Raw genomic sequence first — 24828 nt, 5'->3', positions numbered from 1 at the left:
GATTCATTAGTATGCTGCTAACACCTGCTCTATTGTTCCCTACCAATGCTGCTGCAAGACAGAAAGCAGTGACCTTGAACATTGCCTAATTTCAGTAATGTGCTGGAAGAAGAACAGAAAAAGTTGAAATCGGAAAGTGAGATGAAGCTTGTTTTATTTATTCTCTGAGCTCTTAGGGAAAAAACCATATCCATTCAAAAGAAAGTGCCACTATATTCAATGCATTACTATAGGTACAGGACTTTTCTTATGTCTTAGCTATTATGTTATTCTAATTATCTGCAGCTGCTATGATTTTGAGACCACATTAATCAGCAACTTCCAAACAACCCAGGTGTGACACCATAACTATAAATTCAAGTATCTAGGGTTTTATGTTTTAATGATTCAAATTATTAGTTTATTCATAAATGCTTTCAACTCTTCTATCTATAGAGCTAGAAAGATATTGACTGGGTTTACATATCATAAAAATCTATGCTACAATTGTTTGGATTAACACTAGCATTATGGCTGATGAACCCGTTTATCACTATTTTTGCTCAGCCATTCTGGTCCAGTGACCAGCAATACCCTAGTTGTTCTGAAGTAATACCACACAGGTTTATATAATCTAGCCCTCACATAAGTAGCTTGTTTAATATGGTATTTATCTATTAAATATACAAATACACTACAGTATTTGTGTATTTACACAACTATTTGTTTCTGATGCCAATTCTCCAAAGGCAGATTTGCTTAACGGTTTCAAGGCTCCAATTATCAGGCAGGTGATACAGATAGTCAAAATTAAAGTGTTTAATTGAATACAGCGGTGACAAGGTCAACCCGCTGGTTCCTTCCAATGTTTTCGATTACAGAACCCCATCAATTCTTCCTAAGGGTCAATGGTCAGAGCCTACAGAAAGAGGCCGCTTATTACTTGTTCTTGCTCTAACAAATGTATATAAGCCAGGTTGTAAGCCTGCATTGGCTAAGCAGCCATTTAGAATTAGGAAGCAGATATTTGAATAAGCGTGTTTACAAAGGTCAAAATATATAATTTAAAACATTGCTTAAATTCCTATTTTTACTATGTGGGGACAGAGGGATGCTGAGAAACCCAACTGCCCCCTAGCCGAAGGGATACCTTGCTTCCGAAATTTCGGCCTCCCTTTCCTCCTTTAGTAACTCCATTTGCCGGGAAACAAACTCTTCCACCAATGTCGCCATTGCGGCCGGCTTGAGCGAATGTCCCCAGAACCCCCGTTCTTGGGGACAGCGGGCAACGGCGTGCCGAGACGACAACGAATGGCCCTTTAAAACCTGGCTCTCGTTGCCCGACGGTCCCTATAAATGGCGCTCCGGCTGTTCCCAGGGCAGAACTTCCGTTTCCGTCGGGAGCGAGAGCAAGCGGGAAGAAAAGCTGGTCGGCTTGTAATGGCAATAGCCGCGTCTGCCTTCGGTTACGGGCAGGTTCTTTCTCGGACAGGTGAGCACGGGCTGTAATCTTTTTTTAAACTCGACGTTTTTTCGTTTCCAGGGTTGGTTACCTGCTGGTATTTTTCTGTTAATGGTGGCTCGGCTATTTTATTCTGCACTTTCTGCCTGCATTATATTATCCTTTGCGTTCTCTTTGCTGCTGGTTTTAAATCGAAAATCCTCTCTCTCTTCTGCATCGAGCTCTTATTTATTCTGTCTTTTTTCTTCAAACAGCCATCCTTTTCCTTCGCCCGACCCCATTTCCCATCCCCCCCCCCGACACCCCAATTACGTTGGGCTTCATCTCTGCCCGGTCGTATAATTGAGATGTTGAAATTGAATTTGTAATTCACCTTAACCAGGTGAGGAAGGGTGCCTCAAGTCATGGATAATCTATATTTTTTTGCTTTGCCCTGTTATATTGTGTCTTCGCTGCTAAGAGCAATTATGAGTTGTATATATGAGTTCCCCATAATGCAAGTAATTCCTGTATTTTATTTATTTAATTATATTTATTTAATTACATTTGTATGCCGCCCACTCCCGAGAGACTCAGGGCGGCTTACAACGATAAGAGGAAAAATACTAACAATATAACATATGCTGCCCAGACACCCTGAGTCCTCGGAGAAGGGCAGCATATAAGTTGAATGAATGAATGAATGAATGAATGAGAACAAGAACAGAGCTTCAGAGCTGGCATATTTATGGGGAGCTCAGTACCTATAGTCAGGTTTTTGAACCACCAAAGTTCAAATATTTCTTGTATTTTCCCCCTAAATGTCAATGAGACCTGAGTGATTGTATCCGCTGTATTATGTTAGCTACCCATTTTTGAAAATTAAAAGTCTCACTCAAACCAAACTAGCATAATAATAGTAAGACTGATACTGCTAGTAGTGCCTTTTACTCTTTTCAGTCTTAATTTTATTAATTTGATAGTGTAAAATAGAATACTTTATATATTCAACTTTTTTTTCGTTTTGGGTGCTTTGGTAGTTTATAACTAAACTACTTCATAATTGATTTTTTTAGTATTGCCAAATTGTGTTTTTTTTTTAGGATGTCAGTCTATGATAAATGTTATTCCATTCCAATTGAATATTCTGTGATGGCTACATTCTTGTTACATGTGTTTGAAGTCTGGTAGTTTAAATGACATATTTGGTAAATTACACTTATTTTGCTTTTTAGCATAAATTCATTCAAGATCATATTTAATTCTTAGATATAAATAGTATTAAGCAGCACCCCACATTTAATAAAGAGTAACATCTGAGTGCTTCAGTGACAACCAAGATTGAGATCTTATTATTCCCTTCTTAGTCTTTCTAACTGGTGATATTTGAACAACACTCTCCCCCCCACACACACACACACAAATAAGCATTTCAAGAAAGTAATTTGTCATTGCATGCTTTGAAAGAGCTGTTTTAATTCATATGTGTGCAATTTTTGTCTATCAGAAAAGTATTGCATTAGTTGGAGCAAACTGAACACTTTAAGTTTGGTCTTTAATCAGCACATTTTGCTGGCATTTTCTTGCAGATAACCATTGTTCATTTACTATTTATAAATGGGTAATTTTTATTCCAAGATTCTATTATGTGTGTTATGTAATAATATCTAAAAAGCCAAAAAATAATTTTAAAAGATCTTTGCCAGAAGGAGTAAAGTCTTGTTATAGTCTTATTCGCCTGGGTTCAAATAGCATTCCCAGCTAACACAGTTAAAGGCCTAATAGCTGAGTGCACACCATATACTGAAATGTGGTTTGTTTTGTCCTTCAATGTGACATAGATTTAGCCTGTTTATATCTATGGTTCAGTGTATTGTGCCAAAATAAAGAAGGGTTAATTTACTTCAGATTGTATGAACCAACCATTTCAAACAATTGCTACGAATATATACCTGAAATGTCTAGAGACCTTCAAGTTCTCCTTCTCTGTATTACCATTTCTTCCTGTTTATGTTGGAGGTCATCCACTTAATTTTCAGTTTCCTGTTTATAGCATTTTATAATACCCTTCACATTTTTTCTTTTTTTCTTTTTTTCTTTTGTATATAAAAACAATTGTTATAAAAGAGAAGGAAATTTTGCATTTAAAAAGGCATATGGAATATTGCTACTCAGTCTATCCAATATGTTTTCAGGAATTCAATTCATATTGAGGAGGGAGCACACATTTTAGGATTTAAGATCTGGATGCAGCATAATTTCATAATATTTGGCTCTGCTCCAATATGCCGCCTTACTGACAACTATGCTGATTGTCTACCTATACCTCATTAGGCCTGCCTTTATATCTGAAGCTTTTTATAATTCTCATAAACCAGAGATTTAACTGATTAAGTCTGCCCAATTAAGTGAGATTCTTTACTATTAAACTCTTGCCTCTCTGACCCCCCAAAAGGTTGCAAAGATCCTTTTGTATGACTTGTAAGGAGGAATATGATGATTCCAGTAGAATTTTTACTCTTCCTTAAAATGTGTAAACTATTCTTATTGGTTCTGGAATTGGAACATCTTAATCCCATCTGAGTGACTTTTTTTACCTGGTTCTCTTTCAGCATTTCTGTTGAGGTCTGCAGTTCGAAGTCTGAGTGCACAAAACACTTCACCAGTTCAAGGGTAAGATTAGGACATTGCAGAATGTTTCCTTTTCTGTTTTGGTATTCTGATTTAGTTTTGGTTAGATTTAAATAACAAAATTACCCTTTTAACCTCAATATTGTGTGAAAGACATATAAATGTTAACTAACATTTTACCCAGGCTGGAAAAAGATATATTATTCAAATCATATTCATTTGAAATTGTCTTTGTGTTACTGCTAGAATGAACATGAATAAGTTTCATGAATCCTTCCTTTAGGATCCTTTTCTTCCATTATTAGAACTTCGAGTCATAATATGAGGACCCAGCTTTTTGGGGTCAATATGCTGACTCTATAAACTACTGTGAAGTTGTATATGTCTAAGTGCTATTGCTATTTATGGGCTCTTGCAGCACTGCATGAGTGTCTAGTTCTTTTTTTCCTCTTCCTCCTCTTATATTTTGGAGAAATGTTTTACACCTTTTATGCTGGTGGGGCTTAGGGAAAATAGCAGTTTTTCTGTTGCAAATAATGGTACAGTTATTTACTTACGGTTGTTAGTCACTTTAGAGTCCCTTTGTACAAAACTGCCAAAAACTTAGGAAAATAAGCTATTGTAACAGAAGAAAAGAGGGATTCCAGCATTTAGGAAAGCCCATAATGATATCCCTTTTTTACATAATGCAGGGCATGTTGTCTTTCTTGCAGTATTGTAAGACAAACCCCAATGCTGGGTAGTTTTGCAAGGCCTGAATTTACATAATGATGCTATAAGACACTTGAAGCAAGTCAACATAGTATTTTAAATGTTTCCAAACATGTAAAAAAGTAGTTATGTCCTACTTATTCCTAAGAAACATTAATTTTTTGCATTCATTTTCTGGTTTCCTCTTTCCTGACTTTTTTTTTTAAAGGTAGCAGTCAAGGAAATTAATGGAGATTATCACCTCATCAAAATGCACATGCATTTCTTTGCTTGAGTATATAAACAGAATTGACAAAATGTTTAGTTTTAGGTAGTCCAACTTTAAGGTACGACTGCCAATTTTAGAATAAGCCAGAAAATTGCAATAACTTATGGTTTAATATTCTTCGATTGCACCCAAAATTGGTAACTGGTTTTTTTTAGTTCTGACGGAATAGATACCTACAGATAATGGAACAACTGGTTTGCTCAGTTGTTTGAGCAGAGGGTAAATATAATATCTGCAACCAGAAGCCTTGCTTTGACTTAGTATACTGCAATGAATTGCCTGAATTTCTTTATTACCTTATAATAGTTTTAGCTGATTATTGGCTGAAAAGAAAGAAAGAAAGAAAGAAAATGAATTGTATGTACTGGCTTCTGAGCCTAATCATGTTTTTTTTCCTACTTTGATGCAGTTCTAAAGTATAACATTTCAACACAAGAGTTTGAACTTGCTCCCAGCTTTGCAGTATGTGGCATTAAAGAGATCACTTTAATGGTCTTAGTGCTGTAAAAATTCTCCCATTGTATAAAGGTACTCCAGAATATTCATAACCGGCACTTAGAACTGAGTATCAACTAAGCAGTAACTTGTACTTGCAGATAAGGGAGAAAACAGATATTCTGTGCAACTTGTTCCAGTCCTCTTGCTACATACCATGGAGTCAGCCAGTGTGAAGCTTGATGGAACCAAGAGCAGAAAAAGCAAAAAACGGAATCCTCTCAACCCAGCAACACCTTCTAGAGGCCCTGGCAAAATGGCTGCAGGAGCTACTTCTAAAATCAAGAGTTTCTCCGTGCCATCCATTTCTCCCATAGTCACTCTAGAAGCTGCCTCTCTTGGCTCCTCTCCTAAAGCTGGGCCCAGTTTTCTGGATACATTTGTCCCTTTGAGTGGTAGCAGAGGCACGGATCAGAAAGAGATTCAGAAGGAACTCTTTGGAGAGGGGACCCCCCTGCAAATTCCTAACCAAAGTAGAATGTCAGCTTCGGCTGCAGAAGCAGTATCAAAAAGAGAGCCAATCAAACTCGATGTAGGTGTAGAAGTAATAGATCTCACCAGTGACACTTCAGTGATTGATCTTACACATAATGATTCCATTGTACTTGCTGGAGAGACTAGACAACAGCAAAACCAAAAATTAAGAAGCCGACCGCTGTCCAACAGCGGGATAGTATGTAATGATAACGACAACGAATGTAGTGGAAGTGAGGAACTGGCTGCCAGTAAATTGTCTAGAGAATTAGAAAAAGAGAAAATCAGAAGTCCAAAATCTTCAGCGACTGTGAGGTGTCCAATTTGCATGGATGGCTATGCAGAAATTATCCACAGTGGACGACTTATAATGTCAACAAAATGTGGCCACATCTTTTGTAGTCAGTGCCTTGAAAATTCTCTTAAAAGTGCAAACTCTTGTCCTGCTTGTAGGAAAAAACTCAATCGCAAACAAAATCATCCAATATACATATGAATACATGGATGAATTTGGTAATCTAAGTTTTCTCCTTTGGCTGCTTTTCTGTTTTGTTTATTTTATGTAAACTTAATTCTGCTTTAAGGAGTATTATAGCTCAGTTTACCCTGGGACCCATAGACTCCCATCTACTGAAACCTATGTTTAAAAAAACGTGTACAAGTAGTAAAGAGATCTTGTTTATTGTTTAATTGTAAGCCAGTTATAAAAATATTGATGCAATTGGGAAGAAGCTGAGGAAGAATATTAGGCACTGATACAAGGATCTTATTAAAATTAAATTGATAAAACTCACTTGATGGAAAAACCTTGTTATTTAGTGAGAAATTTTATTTTGTATTAATAGAGCCCAAGTAAAAATACTGAACTCCCAAATGGGTAGGATTTATAAAACCTAGAACTCAGATCTCAGACTATGTAAATGAATATACATGAATTTTCTTTCGTAGCCTACATTTTCATTTTAATTACCCTCATAATTAAGACAGTGTTGATAAGAACTATGGATGTACATCCTCTATTTCATATGGAAATTTTGTGATTAGCGACATTGTCCTTAATGTGGGCAGTTGTACAAACTAAATTGCCTAAGGGGCTGCTCTTTCCCATAAGTAGTAGCCAATAACCATTTCAAACCTGTAAGAAATAAGAGCATATAAGGAACAGATTTTGAGGGTAAAAGTGATCAGGTACATATTTGTAATAAACTGGTGAATGGCATGATGTAGTAATCTGATCTATTTAAGAACATTAGTAATTCTGAACTATTTGGATTTATTAAATATATGTAACCTTCAGTTATTAGCTAACCTGGGGGTACCTGTGCAATAATTTACTTCCAATTAGAAAGCCTAAGCCTAGTCTCGTATCACTAAAATGGACCAACATGTTTACATAGTACACCTATGGTCTTGAGTCTCAGTTTCAATGAAAAAGTGTAATTTTCCCCCTTAATTGTTTCAGGGGTGGTTGTGTAAGCTAGTTATTTAACTAAACGTCCTCATGTCTGGTCATGTAAAATTCTGTAATAAAGATCAACATTGGAGAAACATGCAATGGCAGTTGAAAAGCCATATATTGTAGAACTATTGTAAAATCAATTAATAAGGTTAAACAAGCCTTGCATAAGCTTGGCATTATGAATGCAGTTCTCTACTTTTTCATGATTTCTCCTGCTTGAAATTACACAACCATCTGAACTATAAACATTATATGTGTTTAAGAAAAGTGCACTTTTGAAATTTGTTTTCAGAACTGGTGTTAGTTTAGTAATAAAGCTTTAAACAACCTTCCAATATTATTTATTTTAATTTATATTTTAATTTATGTAAATAAAGTTTTTGATGGTTTATTAAACGTTTTTTAAGTGTCATGTTTTAATCATTTTTGAGATATTAACTATTTTCTTAGACTTGCTTGCTGTGTTTTTCCCTTGACTTGTAGAATTTATCATAGGAAAATACAGTTGAAAAAATACAGAGTGGTTCCTTGGCAGAGAAGTAAATGGTTTCTTATAACTTGGGTTTATGGCTAACTAAATTCTTAATTAGTGTTTCCTAATATCAGTACCAAAATGCCGGTTATGGACAGAAAGATAACATGTGTTCTGTACCTTTACAGGCAATTGTGCCCTTAAAACCGGACTTTTTAAAATACAGCAAAGGTTTCTGGTGGATAGTAGGGAAGATGCTGACCTTAAACCAGATTGCTTTTCATGCTGCAGCAGAGGGTAACTTAAGAGATCTTTAGAAAAAGATACAGCCATGTTAAGGAGTTCCTGACAGATGCTATGTGAACATCTTGATGCACTACGGAACACCTTTTTCTCTTTGACAGTTCCAATAAAGAAATAGCATGACTCTAACAAACTGGATGAAATGTTTTGGCCCCAGCAGGTGGCAGCATATTTTGGGATATCTGAGCACAGGGAGATGATCTGGGTGGTAAACTAGATTAGGAAGCTGAAGGATCAATTTGGAAAAAGGCCATAAGAAAATGCTTCTTTGCTATTGCCCCAATGTGATCATCTGGTCCCCTGGGTTGAATTGAATGAATGTCTTTATGCCTGCCATCTCTCCAGGAGGCAGAGAACATGCTCATGTTAGCATGAGACTCCTGGGGTGCTGTAATGTCCCTGTCTAGCCATACAAATAGCTTTATATTCCTTGCCTCCCATCATAAAATCAAGGGAAGAATAATGTTCTCCTGCCTGTTAGCTTCTCTTTATATTCACCGTTGTCTTCTGGATGGTAAAGCACAAAGGTGGTTACATTACTATCTGAGGTACTTGGTAGAAAACACCTATATTAGCATTAATAGCAGTATTAATAGCCATACATTCAGAGTCAAGATAACTGTTTTATGATATATTTGCTTTTGAAATCAGCTGTACAATTTGGGCTTATATAATACCATCTTTGCATGCTCTTTAGGCATGCAAAGTTAAAACACAAGAATACTAGTCTGTTGCCTGATGTGTTGGTTTACTCCTTTTATTTGAAAATACTTGAGGCATTCCTTTTTTACATAAATATTCATCTCAATATACCATTTCTAATTTTCATTCTGTGGTTTATTTCTGGAACAGGTATGCGTGCTATTTAACCTAAGATTTTACTTTTGAAAATCTTAGAATTATCCACATAAGCCTTAAAAATAAGATTTGGTCCTCACATGCTCAGTATTTTTAGAGATGAGAGCAGTGTTCTTTTTTTCCAAATCCTAAACATTCCCATTGATATAAATGATATGCTTGTAATGCATAGCAATGAAGAAGCACGGCAAACAACTTTTTTATTCAGCCAGTACAAAAATTACTTTTGTATACTATGTTTTCAAAAAGAGTACCTTAGATGTGTAGCAGGATTTCACAGGCTAGATTTATTTCTGCTTCTCTGTTCATTGGGACCTTTGGTCTCCAGAGTGCACTACTGGTTCTTAGTACTGATCAGTATGCGAAGATATGGTGTGGACAGTTCTGGAGGCCACAGAAGTGACACTGCTGTCAGATGAGCTGCACTGGTCATTACCTTTAAAGCCCTTTATGGCAGAGTTCCAGGCAGGGGCGAATTCCTCTTACCTGCTGCTACCAGTGTGCTATGCACACAGCATGAGGATTCTTGCCTATGTGCGCTTGTCCCCAGCATGTGCAGGAAGCAAAAACACACCGAAATCTTGAATGTGTGGAAGCAAAACATCGCTAAAGTATCATGCGTGTAAGTGTCCCCTCACAAGATTTTGCTTCTGCGCATGTGCAGAAAGAAACAAAGACCAAAAATCCAAGAAAAAAGATGACAGCGCCCAAAGAACCAGCGCCAGAGTGGTTTTGTGCAAATTGCACCATCTGGTGACCACTATCAGAATTGAGTCTCCTACCACACTGGTAGCAACCCAGGATATCTGGGGAACTGTCTTACCCTGTTGAGATTAACCTGCCCCATTTGTTCCAGCATAAAGAACTACTACATGGCTACTTACGGGACCGTCTTCTGCCGTACACCTCCCAATGACCAATTAGAGCCCACAGGGTCGACCTACTCCAGGTCCCGTCGACTAGACAATGTCGGTTGGCAGGGCCACATAGGAGGGCCTTTTCTCTAGTGCAGTGGTTCTCAACCTTTCTAATGCCGCGACCCCTTAATACAGTTCCTCATGTTGTGATTACCTCCAGCCATAAGTATAGTGCCAATTCTCCCAACAGAGCTTTAAGCTGATTGGCAGGAAGGTCAGAGGGATACTCCCACTGTAAACACCTGATTGGTCGGATTGTAAAAATGTGTTCCAAGCAGTGAAGGACTACCAAAATTTTTATAACCACACTGTGGGCATGACTTATGCATTTTCTTTCAACATCTTTCAGTGCAAATTGGGTGTTCTGGGGTGGAGCTCCATTTTTTTTACCCCACTGTGTCCCCCCCCCCCCCCGGTCCAGGCAGTAGCCCACCTCTGCTCCCAAAGCACCAGAATAGAAGCTTTAGTTCCTAACACCATGGAAAATGTGTCTTTTCCCATGGTCTTAGGCGACTCCTGTAAAACAATCGTTCGACCCCCAAAGGGGTCCCGACCCCCATGTGGAGAACCACTGCCCCACCCAACTAGTGTTCAGGAAAGCTGGGAAGACATGGCTTTCCTAGGAGGCCTGGGGCCCTTGAGTAACATCATCCAACTCTGGTCAAGAATGAATGGTTTTATACTTAGGGGTTTTACTGTTTTAAATTGTTGTATGCCACCCAGAGTCTGGAAGGAGTTGGGTGTCTTAAAAGTCCACAAACAAACAAATACTGATCCTGTCAACTAAAGAATTTCAGCTGGCAGGATCTAGAAGGAGGAGAACCTTTTCTGCTGTGGCCCCCTCCCTCTGGAATATTCTCCTGTCAGATATAAGATCGGCCCCCACATTCCTGGCCTTCTGGAAGAGTCTTAAAATTTGGCTCTGCTGCTGCTACATTGGTGGTGGCTGACATAATAGCAGGTGCCCAGCAAACCTGGAAACCAGGGAAATAAGGGAATTATCAGGGGATTAGTGAAAAAAACAATAAATCGGGGAGGGGGGGAACAAACTATTAAAATGTTTAAAAGTCAGGAGAAAATTGTAAAAAAAACCAGATGGTGCTGCCTAGCAGAGTCAGGCAAAAATGAGCATAACTGTGGCAACAACTTGCTTCCTCAGCTACCGATATTTCTCCATGGCTTAGCCATTTGTTATGACATCATCTAAGATTGCACCTTAACTAGATCGCAAGTTACAAGGACATCCTGAACAGAGAAGATTCTCTCCCTCAGACTGCCCATCATCTTGGTTTCTAATTTTAATTTTTAACTTTTTATTCTATTTTAATTTTTTTTTCACTTTTTCACTTCTATTATGTTGTAATCTGGTCAGAATTGTATTGTTGAGATGGGCAACATATAAATTCAATAAATAATAAGATATCTTTGTAGATACCTCTGCTACAAATTAGTTGATGTATACTCCAGTCTGAGAAGCAAATTCAAGCAAATTGCTTTGTTTGTTTGTTTGTTGATATGATTTGATTTGAGTCTTTGGAGAAGGGCAGCATACAAATCTAATAAATTATTATTATTTGATTTGATTTGTATGCTGCCCTTCTCCAAAGACTCGGGGCGGCTCACAAGACATAATATAAAACAGTGCATATAAACAAATCTAATTAATTAAAAACTACAAGCTAAAAACCCAATATAATAAAATCAGTCAGCCAATTCAAAATCATTCAGTCAAATTAATGTAGTAAACTACCATAGAATTCCATATACTGTTCATAGCAAATTTTGAAAAATATGAAATGCCTTTCTGGTCGGACTCATGCAATGCCTAAAACCATAAATTAGTTGACCACATTTTAACTTAGCTGCTGCATGAACCCAGACAGTCTGAAGTAAAGTCTGTTCATTTTTAAGAACCAAACACATCCAGTAGCTTTCTTAACAATAATAAGGAAGTGGTTTACCACTGCTGACTTCGAGACAGTGACAGAGAATGGAGCTATGCACATTGTACATATCCTAAGCCCCCATTGTCTGGGAATTCTCACCTCATTCAGAAAACAACATGAAACGAAATTGGAGCTTTGCTACCACTTTATTTGGGATTTTAGCAAAGCAAAACCTCAAATAATACAAAAGAACCGTAATTGCATTCTTGCACATAGAAATACAGTACAGCTTTCCTTCAAATTTCTATCTAATGTGTGAAGTGGAGGGGGCGGAATCTTAACTGTAAGAGCAGTTCTATTTTTCATTCTGCTCTACTTGCATTTGGTTCCTGACTTCTGTCCAAACTCTGAATCTATTAGGCTCTTGGGGGCCTTTTCCAATGCCTAGCTGAGATTTTCCATCCTGGGCAGAAAAATAATTGGCGTGGAAATTGCCATTTCCATTGCTGATCCCTGTCCTGCCTCTATTGCACATCACTGCCCCCACCTGATTTCCCTCCAGATTAACCAGCATTTTAAGCTAACACATTGTCTCCATCTTGAAGCTGCCTTTGGACTGCATTGGGAACAAGGGATAAGTAGCACTTTAATAAGAGTTCAGCTAAGGCTGGTTTAATTCTGCCTCATGGTTGGAAATGAGTTGAAGACAATAACAGAGAAATAACAAAGAAAAAAAATGTTGCCGGGGTGCATATACTATTGTGTGTGTGTGGGGGGGAGATTTGAATAACACCAGATATTCATGAGTTAGCCAAAGAGCACTGTTTTGCATTGTATTGCTAGTTTTTCTAGGGACCAGAGCCAGACCGATTTCAAAATTATTCATTTCAAATGATAAATGAAAAAGAAAGAAAGATAAGCTGTGTGTTTTTAATGGAGGTTAGAATTTAGATTTTCTCCCTTTGGGAAAAGACATAGTTTGCATTTATCATACATGAGCGCAGTGCTGATCTTTGGGATTCTCCATGCTTTATTACAGTAAATGGCAGTGAGTATTTGAACATCTGCTGCCATAATTGGAATAAAAAGTATGTACTTCATTAGTAAAGCTGGCTGAGCAGCAAGACTTTTCTACCAGGTATAGGGCAATAATTCTCTTAAGTATAGAACACTGGGATCCAGCAGGTAGCCACCCAAGAAGGGCCAGAAATCACTATCCCCTCCCTTCTGCATATACCCTCACAGTGATTTAACTCATAATAATAATAATAGATCAGTGACTGGAAATTGGTTCATTGAAGCACCCAAGATGACATACTGGTAATAATGTGGTTTCTAAAATTCAGAAAACTGATAGCAAACAGGGCTTGACTGCCCTGTTAATTAACCAAACTCATCTGTGCTAGTCTAAATGAAATTGTGATCTTCCACAAAAAAGCCCAAAGAAAAGTGCAAGTCAGAAATAAAAGTTTGAATATTAAACTCTGATCTATTCACCTCTACGCCTTCAATATTTAGAAAAATCTGTTAAAAAAAATTCCTGACCAGATTAATGCTAAGAGTTATGACATGGAGTAAATGAAACAATTCAAGTACAATTATTTAATTTGGGATTATAGTTTTGGTTCAAAATTTCCTTTTAAAAGACCTTTAAATGTAAAGAGGATGAGAAGGCATAATTAAATGGAACTAGAATTGACCTTTTTTGGTCCAAAAATGAACTGTTTTCTTGAAACTAATCAAATAAACCATTTCCACTTTTTTTTCTGCCAGCTATCTTTGAAACACACAAATTTCTAATGCTCTTTTCCCATTTCTCTTTGTATCTTCTCTCAAAATTCTTGTCACTTTTATCAAAATACCTTGGTAGCTCTAGTAAAGCAGCTCCATTAAATTCCTTATAATTCATAATAAAAACAATAATCTACATCATTATTTTGGTTTTCTATAGCTTTTAAAATGTTTAAGCCATCAAGTTCTATTTGTCAATCCAATATTTCCCTTTCTTGTAAATTGTAATTTTAAAATCCAACTTAATCTCTGTTTTAATTTTATTCTATGAAACTTATTCCTCTTCAATAACATCTTTTGATTCCATTGCAAAGTTAAGCAGTTTGAGACCCAAGTGTCAAATATTTCTTTTAAAGTAGCCATCTGGTGCCCTCTAATGTCCAAACGCTTAAAGACTTGTTTATCAGTTTGTAATGTAAGCAAACTACAATAATACAGGGTGTGTTCCAAAATTAATGCAATTTTTTTAAAAAAGTAATTTATTGAACAGATTTGCACAAACACTAAAAATTTTTCAAAGTACTGTCCTTGGGCCTCTACAATTTTTTCCAGCGACTCTGCCACAACTGGTACGTACCCTGGAAGGCGTCTTCGGGGACCACTCACAAGGTCTTCGTCACAGCTGATTGGATCTCTTCTATGGACGAAAAATTGGTTCCTTTCAGGGTTGGGAACAAAAAGAAGTCTGCTGGGACGATGTCAGGACTAGGGGGGGGAGGCAGCATTGGCACCTGGTGTTTGACCATAAAATCGCGGATTCAGCGTGTTGTGGCAAGGCGCGTTTTTCATCCAAAAACTTAGAACAGCGTGCAAAAGTTCATTTATTTCTAAGATGGTGGATTTGAGGTTTTCATGAGCTATACCCCATAATCATCACAATTATGACAAATCACAGTTTGAACTATCATGTTTTGCATGTAATGAGTCTCTTTCATATATTACGTTTCATCTTTTAAGTTGCATTATTGAAATAAATGAACTTTTGCATGATATTCTAATTTTTTGAGTTTCACCTGTATAAGCAACAAATTGGCTGCAGATTAGTATCTGATAAGCATGTCAGTACATCCTCCAAATGACCTCTCCAACTGCTGGAAGTAGTCTCCTAATTATATTTTAAATATGCTCAATACACTCAGTACATTGCATGTTTTGTACTCAATACATTGCATTATTTGAACTAGTTTTCCATCAAGCCTCATTGTGCCTGAAGGATGAAGAAAGCCCACTGTAGTAACTCATAGTAACTTTTCTCCCCATTTCCCCAAGCCCACACTCCAGCCCTAGCCACTGCAATCTTTTTAAGTGAGATTTCCAGGTACTTTGAAACTGAGACATTCTACTTGGAAAAAGTGTGAGTTATCCAACACAAAGTAGGGGGCCTTCTACACTATAATCAAGGAGTTGACTGGAGATTGACTTCCCTGCTAGTGCAAAAACCGGTGGCATTTCAGAATCTGTTAGGCAATTCATTCTTCTGTTTCTGCCTCTCCTGTAATAATGTTTTATGATTCATGTTTCTGTATGTGAAGCTTGTTCTAAAGCAAACTTTAAGATAGAGGGAGAGGTGTGAAAAATTATTGGCTAGAGAACTACACATTTTTTAAAAAAAAATGGGACTTGAGAGATGCAATCAAGCATCTAGGAATTGACTGCAATATTCATAATAGCATATTCTTGTTTACTTCACAGGTTACTTCCAAAAACATCCTTGTCATCACCTCCATGGCCTGAAATCAAGCTACCAGATCCGGCAGAAGAGGCAGAACATCATAGAGGTAAATAATCTGTACTCTGTCAAAAAAACAAAGTATGCCACTTCTTTATGTTTCATTTAGATATTGTCACTGCCTCCCATTTGTTTCTGCTTTTGATTTAATAAAGACACAGAATAACAGAACAAGGGACATAAGCAATACTAGCGTTAGTGAAGTTGTCTTCAGGGATTTCAATACAGTACAAAAAGTAGCTAGCTAATGTCATGGTGGACCCTCTTAGCCAATGCAATCCCTATTAGCAGGCTGTTATGTAGTCAATAGTGCCCCAACCCTATTTCCTATGGTTCATAAACCCAAAGTGAAAGCCCTCACTTTGATTGGTGCTGTGTCCCATTCAAGGACTTGCACAGTAGCCATGTAGTACCTAGAAATGATAGATTTTGAATTCAGGGATCAAAACAGTATGCTACATCTTTATGCTCTTGAATACGTGTATATTTTTCTGGACAATGCCAAGAAATAGTGTAGCTTTGGTGGGAAGATGCTCACAAGTCAAGGTGCCCTTGGCCCTTCCTGGCTTTAGACCCAAAGCAGTGTACATTTCCCCTTATCTTAAATTTTGCTTTAGAATTGATTTTTTTAACGTATGCTGCTCAAAATAATAAAGGCAACACTTAAACAACAAAATATAACTCCAAGTAAATCAAACTTCTGTGAAATCAAACTGCCCACTTAGGAAGCAATACTGATTGGCAATCAATTTCATTTTGTTGTCAGCACATTCAATGAGTATTCAATGAGAATATTTCATTCATTTAGATCTAGGCTGTGTTATTTGAGTGTTCCCTTTATTTTTTTGAGCAGTGTATAAGAAAAGCAGTACTATGGATACAAAATAGGGCTATTTATTCAAGGCAATTATTCTCCCACAGTCATCTCAATACATATATTTTGTGTAGAGAACCATGGTGACCTATACTGTAATTTAAAATGTTCTCAACTAGGAATGGGAAGAGCCAGGTTTTATATCTTCAGCCATAAAAGGAAGCAATCACTTCCTCTTAGCCTAAACTATCCCAAGTCTTGTGTGGACGGAGTGGGGTAGGGTTGTAGTGGGAGGGTTAGATGAGGGAACAGTCTAAGTACCATCTTGAGTTCCTGAACAAAATGTGGGATATTAATGTAATAAATAAACTTCATTGGTCAATAATTAATTTTAACTCACCAATTTTCTTCTAGAGATTGTACAGAATGTGAATGAGTTAATTGCCACTGGGCAATATGGAAGACTGTTTGCAGTTGTTCACTTTGCCAGCAGACAGTGGAAAATAACCAGTGAAGACTTGATTTTAATTGAAAACCACATACCTGCTGAATGTGGAGACAGAATCAGAATGGAAAAGGTAGGTTTCGTGTTAGCAATCATTTTCTGTCTTTATGTTAATCTGAAAGATTACTTTGCCATATATGTATCATAAAATCAGTATAACACACACGTCTGCCTCCGTCTCACCATGCTATTAGCTACCTGTCAGCATCTCCTTCATGAGTCCATGTCCTGTGACAGGGGAGTAAATACTGTAGTAGAAGCAAGGAGCCAGAGCTAAAAATATTAAAGAATGACTGCTGGGAACTATTTGTGAGAACATCAAAATAGTTTTCTGCTGATGGCCAGAGAGAAAAAGATAAGCAGGAACCCTTTTAAGATTCAAATGGCATTCCAAGGAGAAAAAGAATTAAGTGGTAATGACGAGTAGTGGTAGTGATGAGCTGTGGAAGAAAGGTTGCTGATGGACCTGTTGGTGTTCTTCAAAGGTAAGATAGGAGTGGATAAGTATTTTTATCCATCTTACCTGTTTCCACTAATCCAGGCTTTTATCTAAGCTTCCATTTCTTTATACTCAAGTTAAATAATGCATGCAGTGTACCTCAGTTTCCCCAAGGTTAGAATTTCTGTGCCTCTTACTCTATTATTCGAACTTGCTTCTCTTTCTTTGTCCTTCTGTTACTAGCGCAAGTTCCTTTAGCTGCTGCCTAAACTCTCAATCAGGCAGTGCAATGCAGTGCTATGCGCCCTTTGGGGTCAGATATTGGCCTATGCCCCTTCTAGTGCTACAGATCCCTATTGGCAACAATTAGATCCTCTGTTAAGATCTCTGTTAGATCCTTCTTTTTTCGTGACTTTCATGCTACCACCAACACCATTGATGTTTTCAAGGTTTTGGAGCCTCTAATTTATTATTTAGATTTATATGCCGCCCCTCTCTGAAGACTCTTCCATATTTACCAATTCTTCCATATTTACCAATACAGTGGTACCTCATGATACAAACCCCTTGTCTTACGAACAACCCGAGATACGAACCCGGGGTTCAGAATTTTTTTGCCTCTTCTTACGAACTTTTTCCTTCTTACGAACCCGCCGCCAAGAAGCCCCGCCGCCCGGCTGTCGCTTTTTGAAATAGCCGGGGGGCTTCTCAGTGTCCTCCTGAACCCGAACGCCAAACCCGAACTTCTGGGTTTGGCATTCGGGAGGCCGCTGAGAAGCCCCCCGCCTGTTTTAAAAGACGACAGCCGGGCGGCGGGGCTTTTCAGCGGCCTCCCGAACCCGAACTTTTGCCGAACTTCCCGGGAACCAATTAGGTTCGTAAGACGAGGTATTACTGTACATGTAGTCCTTAGGTATCAACCCACAATTGGGACTGGCAATTTGGTCATTAAGCGAAGCAGTCACTAAGTGAAATGAAACCTTACTTCACTTTTCCTTTGCTTCACAGACCTGTGGAGGCCTTAAATGTGAGGATTGTGGGTAAAGTCATCTTTTTCTCACTGTCATAAGTGAGCAGTCGTTAAATAAGGCAGTTGCTAAAGAGGACCACCTATACTACTTGCCACACAGTTTTTAGCCCCATCCACTTTGCCTCATGAAGGTGACTCACAATGTCAGACCCTGTGAGTTTGTCATGTTACCTCTGTGCCTTGCCCTGGGTCACCACAGAATTGAGAGGTCAGTTTCAGGAATTCCAAAATAAGATTTATTGAAAGCGAATTACAGCCTTGTAAGACAATTGAACGGGACATTTTGATATATAAAGAAATTCTAATATATAAATAATTTCAAATCATGCTATCCAGGTTTTAGCACCTTCCTCGGACCAATCTGAACACACCCGACACACAAAAGAGGCTGTAACAGTTCTTACCATAATAGACCACAGGTGTCAAACTTGTGGCGTCATGTTGCCATTACATGAAGTTTTGCAACATTTTCCCCATTCATTGGGGTGGGTGTGGCTTGTGCGTGATGCATCCGGCCTGCAAGCCATCAGTTGGGACACCTGTGTAATAGACAAAGTACAGTGGTACCTCTACCTAAGAACGCCTCTACTTAAGAACTTTTCTAGATAAGAAGCGGGTGTTCAAGATTTTTTTGTCTCTTCTTAAGAACCATTTTCTACTTAAGAACCCGAGCCCGGAAAAATTTCCCAGGAAATTTGAGAGCAGCACAAAGGCCCAGCCAGTTTCCTGTCATTCACCCTTTAATCCCGGCCAACTCGGGCTTTTGTGAGCTGCCAGAGGAGCCTTTCGGTGGTGTTTAAGGAGACTGTGGCAGTCCAGAGCTAACGAAGATTTTCATTTCTCTGGGCGCTTGGAGGGGGAATAAACCTCTGCCAGCACCCAGAGAAAAGAAACGCTCCCTTTGCTCTGGGCAGCCCAGAGAAAACGGAGCATTTTCCTTTCTCTGAGTGCTTGGAGAGGGAATAAACCACTTCACTGTGGTGACTCCCTCGCGCTGCCTCCCATACACTCGGCACAAGGTTGCCTTCTGAAGCATCTGAGCACGGAAAGGCAAAAGGGGGCACTTTGCCCCAGCTGGATCAACTCGGCTTCAGCCAAACCGAGGAGTTACCACAGTGAAGGAAAGGCACCGGCTACAAAGCGAGTGAGTGAGAGGAGAGGGGAGCCCTTCAGCATGGGAAGGAAGAGGAAGCAGGTAGCAGCAGCAGCAGCAGCCTTTCGGTCAAAGGAGCAGGAGGTTCCCCCCTCTCACTCCCCTGGGTTTCTCTCTCTGGCGCAGTGTATGGAAGGTAGCCTCGTGCCAGGTGTATGGGAGGCACATACTCCTCGCCACATCAGAGTCCCTCTTTTTTATTTTTAAGCCTTAAAAGTTTTGGATTTTTTTGATTCCCCTCACCTCACCTTCTTCCTTCGGCAGCGACTGTCCTCCTCTTCTTTCTCCTCCTCCCACCCAAATTCTGAGCTTTTATTTCTTTCCTAATATGTTTGCAAGCATTATTTGCTTTTACATTGATTCCTATGGGAAAAATTGCTTCTGCTTACAAACTTTTCTACTTAAGAATCTGGTCACGGAACAAATTAAGTTCTTAAGTAGAGGTACAACTGTATTTTCTTCAGTCTGAGAACTTTGTCAATACTATGACACCTTCTAAAAAGTGAACATGTGACTTCATTCGCACAACTAATTCTGATTTCCTCCATTAAAGTTTTGAGGTTGAAGGAAAAAATACTTTGAATAATTTCCTTCTCTTTGTTAGCTTATATGGGTATTTTACTTTTTTAATTGATCTTTCCACGTGGTGCTATAAAATATACTTTGATTTGGGTTGAACCTGTTGCCCTCTGTATACCTAGGACAACCCCTCACATCAACCCCAGCCATGTTTTGTAGGGGCTAAAGTCTCCGTTATTATTTGCCTAATTCAAATCAAATTAATCACAATCATAGCACACAGTTTTCAGCCTCATCCACTTTGCCTCATTAAGGTGACTGATGAAGTCCCATCAGACAGGACTTCCATGCATAAGATCTTTTTAAAGTGATTTATTCTGCTCCTATCCAGGCATGTTTTAATTATACATTGCCATATACCGGTACATCTGTTCTGATTTGTAAACATAATTCTGTTGCATAGTTCAATGCCCAACTAATCCACTTAACAATAAAACAGCCTGGATAATTGAAGATTCATATAAAATAATACAAGTTGCCATTGAGATGAACGAAATATTAAGATTTGGAACAATTTAGCTATGGAAAGAACTTTTTCTCTATTCTGCTCTTTAATTTTTATTTTGAAGAGACATCGCTGGATATTCATTCATTCATTCATTCATTTATGTTATGTGCCATTCCTCTCCTCAGACTCAGGGCGGCTCAAAACATCATTTAAAACTCAATATAACAGATGTGAAATAGAAGGAAATCTTGCAAGATACTATAATGGGAGCGTGAAATTTTTCTGGCTGGTTAGTGAAATGAACAAAAACATTTCACAATTTGACAATCTTCCTATATATTGGGATTATAATACCCAGAATTCTCAGACAACATGACAAATAGCTAGGAATTCTTGAACCATCAAGGGCCAATGCATCTGGAGAACAGAAAATAATGGTGGGGGTTTTTCTTCCTAGTATTTTCCTGCAAGTGCAGGGTTGGCTTTTTTTCAAATCAACCAAGTATTGCTCCATTAATTACAACAGGAAATGACCAACCAGCTTGTCTTCCAAGCCTCACATAATGGGCTGAGAGAGAGTGACTGACCCAAAATCACCCAATCAGCTTTCGTATCTAAGGCAGGACTAGAACTCACCATCTTCTTATTTTTAGCCTTATACCTTAACCACTAGACGGTGATCTTCATAATCCCATCAGGAAGCTCCCTGTACTATTTCCTTCAGATTGATTCTGAGCTCTCAGAACCCCAGGAACAAACAGGTGTCCAGCAAGGTGATTTTCTTCTTTCTTTTCAAAATGTGTGGTTGTCACTACAGCACTGAAAGAAAGAAGTCACGTCATGCATGAAAACAGTGCAGTTTGTTATCACTCATTGTCTTCTCTTAGATGCTCCAGTGATGTGGGGGAAATAACACAATTTTTTGTCCTAAACTGTATTTATTTAGCAATCCCCTATTTCATCCTGGTCATTCAACTACCAGAGTGAGTGCAGATTTAAGGGCGCGTCTTCCACATTTCCCTTGGTAAAGTTCTGACATATTTTGTAATCTGATGATTAACGTGCATTATTTACTTCTGTCCCAGGTACTGTTGGTGGGTGCTGATAACTTCACACTGCTGGGAAAGCCTCTCCTGGGGTAAGGCATGCTTTGGGGGGGTCATTCAGTCATGCTCAATCTTTTCAGAGTCATGTGCACTGGGCTGAAAAGGAGTTCGAAAGGCTTTAGAAAGGATTTTACCAAGCAGCTGAGGAAGGATGTATGCAGAAAACAAGAGAATTGCCGTAGTAACTCCATTGTATTTAGACCATCCTTAAAAAAGCAAGTTGAACTAGTAGGGAGTTGCAGTTAGAATCCAAGAGGGAGAGAAAAGCAGGAACTTAAGTATTCCAGGATCTGGGGGCTTATCAAAACAAATGGTCTGTAAAAGGCTACAAATTCTCCTCACCAGGAAGAATCAAATCCCATGTTTCTTATTGTTCTGTTCCTTTCAAACTCTGATATAAAACACTGAGTTAAAAAAACCCATTGAAAGCAAAAATCCCTTATGGACTGATATACGCACATCATTTCAGTTTTGTGGACTGGAAACAAGCAAAAATATCTTCGTTTTAGAATGTTGCTTTAAAACACTAATTAAAAATGTGGTGTCTGTTAGTATACTGAACACAGTCTAATTCATCATGTTTCCTTGTTCTGAAACATTCATTCCTTCATGACCAGCAATCATACACTTTGTTTTAATTTTCTGGAGAAATGAGGTCTCTTCTAAAATCATAAATGTATATTTCAAAACGTTGCTGTAGTCTGCTGTTTTCTTTGATATTATTTCTATATATGCTTTGTGTTATTGTTTATTTTGTAAGCTACCTTGAGAAACTTTTTGAGAAAATAATTAGTAATTGCTTTAGAAATGTTTTTATTACCATTGCTTAATTTTTCAAAGGAAATATCTATTTATTAAGAAGTCAGTAGGAGTTTTTTTAATCTCTCAATTTGTTATAAAGAAAGGACCTAGTCCGTGTGGAGGCCACTGTTATAGAGAAGACTGATTCTTGGCCAAGAGTTAATGTGAAGTTCCGTCGAAGGAAGAGTTATGAGATAAGAAAAAGTAAGCTGAAAAACATATACAATTTCTTACTAAGCCAAATAATTGCTATAATGAAAGAACTATATATAAAAGGGGGGAAATAAATTTTAGTTTCAAGAACTGCAACACAAATATCTGTTTCTTTTTCTTTCTTTTTTGCCATTTTAAAAAGATAAAATGTTTTTATTTGGGTCTATGTTGTAGCAACATTGCAAATATAGTTCATTTTTGCCTACTTTCAGCTTTTATTTTGAGGCTGTAATTCTTTGATTTATTGTATTTATTGAGAAAATGTATATGGTTGCCCCATTCACAGTAACTCCAGAAAGCTTACAGAATTGGAATATACCCTCAGTCCCCTGGCAACAACAATCAGATCACTTGATGGACTCCATATCACCTGAGGTCCTCAAGCATGCCAGTAAACCCATATCTTCAGGGCCTTTCCAAAGAATATCAAAGTGGGGACCAATCTTACCTCTGTAGGGATGATGTTCCACTGGGAGAGAGAAAGAACCCATAACATCCTGCCTTCCCCATGCTTGTGAGTTAGGTAGATGTACCTGTGAAAGATGGTCCTTCAGATAACTTCCTAGTAGTCTCCTCTTCAAAAATTAAGTTTAACTCGACTTACATATCAGAAATCAGCCAATGTTGCATAGTTGCTGTTAGCTTGTTGAACTTTTAGCATAGTACCCTTTAACTCTACCTTATTTAGATTGCACTGATTTTTAAATTTTAAAGCAAGGCAGATCCTTTCCAGTAGCTCCAAATCTTGCATGTGATTCCATACATGTTAACAAGGTAAAGCAATACATTTTAACAAATACATTTAACAATGTATTCTTCCAAAGTGATGGTTTATTCCTCAGTGCCGTAAACAAGCAACCTTTAAGATGTATATTCTATGATCAGTCATGGAATTATTTAGTTCTTTTGGGCAAGTTATAAAGTAATTCACTTGTAAAGCCAAGTCCTGAATTGAATTTTCCTTTTTTTCCTCCCCAGTTTTCATTCAGCCGCAAACAGTTCTCCGGATAAATTCCATTGAAATTGCTCCAGTTCTGTCATGATGAATTGGTTTGTAACATTTTGGGAGCATTAAGAAAATAGAAAATGTCCATGTTGCATTTGGTTGTTCTCCATAAACATTTAAATATATATATATATTATTATAATCATTATTGTTGCCATCATCAAATATGTTGATTACTTGTGTACTTTTTATTTTTAAATTAAAATATTATAAACAAAACAAAAATTAAAAAAACCTAAAATCAAGGCAATAAATGGGTGTAATCAGTATTTAATAAAAACACAATGAATCTGTTATAAAAATTATCAAATATATTAGTACAATTAAGATCATCTAATTAAAATGCTTGTGTTTTAAGGTTTCAAACTGATAAGAAAATACTAGCAACAAATTTCCAGAGAGCATTTTTAATAGATGAGGTTCCATAGCTAGAAAGAATCTCTCTTATTTTGCACTGATGCTATGTTTGTATATAAACTAAGGGGTCTACAAAAATTCACCATGGCCAATTTGCTACCAATAATTTCATTCAGTTACTTTAATATTGATGCCCATGTTCAATATAATTTAACAACAAGACACAATCATGACTTCTTGTAACTTATCTTTAAAGACCTATGGTCCTTTGTAAATATTCAGTCACTCCAGGATTTTTCTGTGTTGTTTACAATTTAACAAAAAAATGAGCAGGAAATATTGATTAGCACAAAGGTTTTTGCAATAATATCTTAAAAGTGGAGGATTATTAAATCCCAAGTCAGCCAAAATTTCATATGCTCTCTGGGTTACATTCAGTGGCTGAGTCCTTTCGTCACAATTAATTAATTAACCACTCAGAATCCTTCGGGAGTTGAGCAGCATACAAATTTAATTAATTAATTAATTCTTAGTTTCTCATGCATTGGTGTCCATAAGAAGCCACAGTGAGAGAAATGATATAATTCACACCATTTCTTCAATGATAGGATACAAGGTTATCCCTTCCCCTCTTCTCTATGAATGCCATTGTATCGTGTAAATGTAGCTGGTTTTTAATTAAGATTTCTGAGTATACACAGTGCCTGTTTCATTGTTCTGTTATTTGGAAGTGCACTTGTTCCTACTCAGCAGCAAAACTTCATACAAAACTTTGGATTTGTATTAGAACAGGGGTAAACTCAAAGCCCATGGCCTGGATCTAGCCTGTAGGGTGTTTAGTCTGGCCCATGGAACCGACCTGGAAATAGCAAAGGACCAGGCCACTCTATCCTCCCGGGCTCCATTTTCATTGGCAAAGGTTGCAGGAGGCCGTCACAACCAAAAACAGAGCTCGTCCACCTT

The 24828-nt window shown here is 37.8% G+C and overlaps 2 protein-coding genes across 3 annotated transcripts in view; one reads left to right on the top strand and one right to left on the bottom strand.

Moving 5' to 3' along the window:
- Positions 1–1342, bottom strand: part of IGHMBP2 (immunoglobulin mu DNA binding protein 2) — an 84198-nt gene extending 82856 nt beyond the window's left edge. The window contains exon 1 of the mRNA XM_070766083.1: positions 1130–1342. Within this exon, the coding sequence (XP_070622184.1) occupies positions 1130–1212 (83 nt within the window). The 5' untranslated portion in view covers positions 1213–1342. The remainder of the gene's footprint in view (positions 1–1129) is intronic.
- On the top strand, positions 1321–24563 carry MRPL21 (mitochondrial ribosomal protein L21). 2 transcript variants are annotated; one of them, XM_070766103.1, is made up of 7 exons: positions 1321–1471; positions 4033–4093; positions 15378–15463; positions 16643–16806; positions 21468–21520; positions 22390–22493; positions 23481–24563. In XM_070766103.1, exons 1-7 carry the CDS (start codon positions 1336–1338, stop codon positions 23543–23545), a joined length of 669 nt encoding a protein of 222 aa, XP_070622204.1. In that variant the 5' UTR covers positions 1321–1335; the 3' UTR covers positions 23546–24563. The 2 variants fall into 2 exon arrangements, with proteins under 2 accessions (XP_070622204.1, XP_070622195.1); XM_070766094.1 differs by lacking the exons at positions 15378–15463; positions 16643–16806; positions 21468–21520; positions 22390–22493; positions 23481–24563 and adding an exon at positions 5440–7858 and having other exon boundaries at positions 1379–1471.
- Positions 24564–24828: the final 265 nt, after the last annotated feature.

The sequence above is a fragment of the Erythrolamprus reginae genome, chromosome 1 (genome assembly GCF_031021105.1).
Source record: "Erythrolamprus reginae isolate rEryReg1 chromosome 1, rEryReg1.hap1, whole genome shotgun sequence".
Lineage (NCBI taxonomy): Eukaryota > Metazoa > Chordata > Lepidosauria > Squamata > Dipsadidae > Erythrolamprus > Erythrolamprus reginae.
Note: the sequence above shows the minus strand (reverse complement) of the source record. Positions and strands in the feature narration are given on the sequence as shown.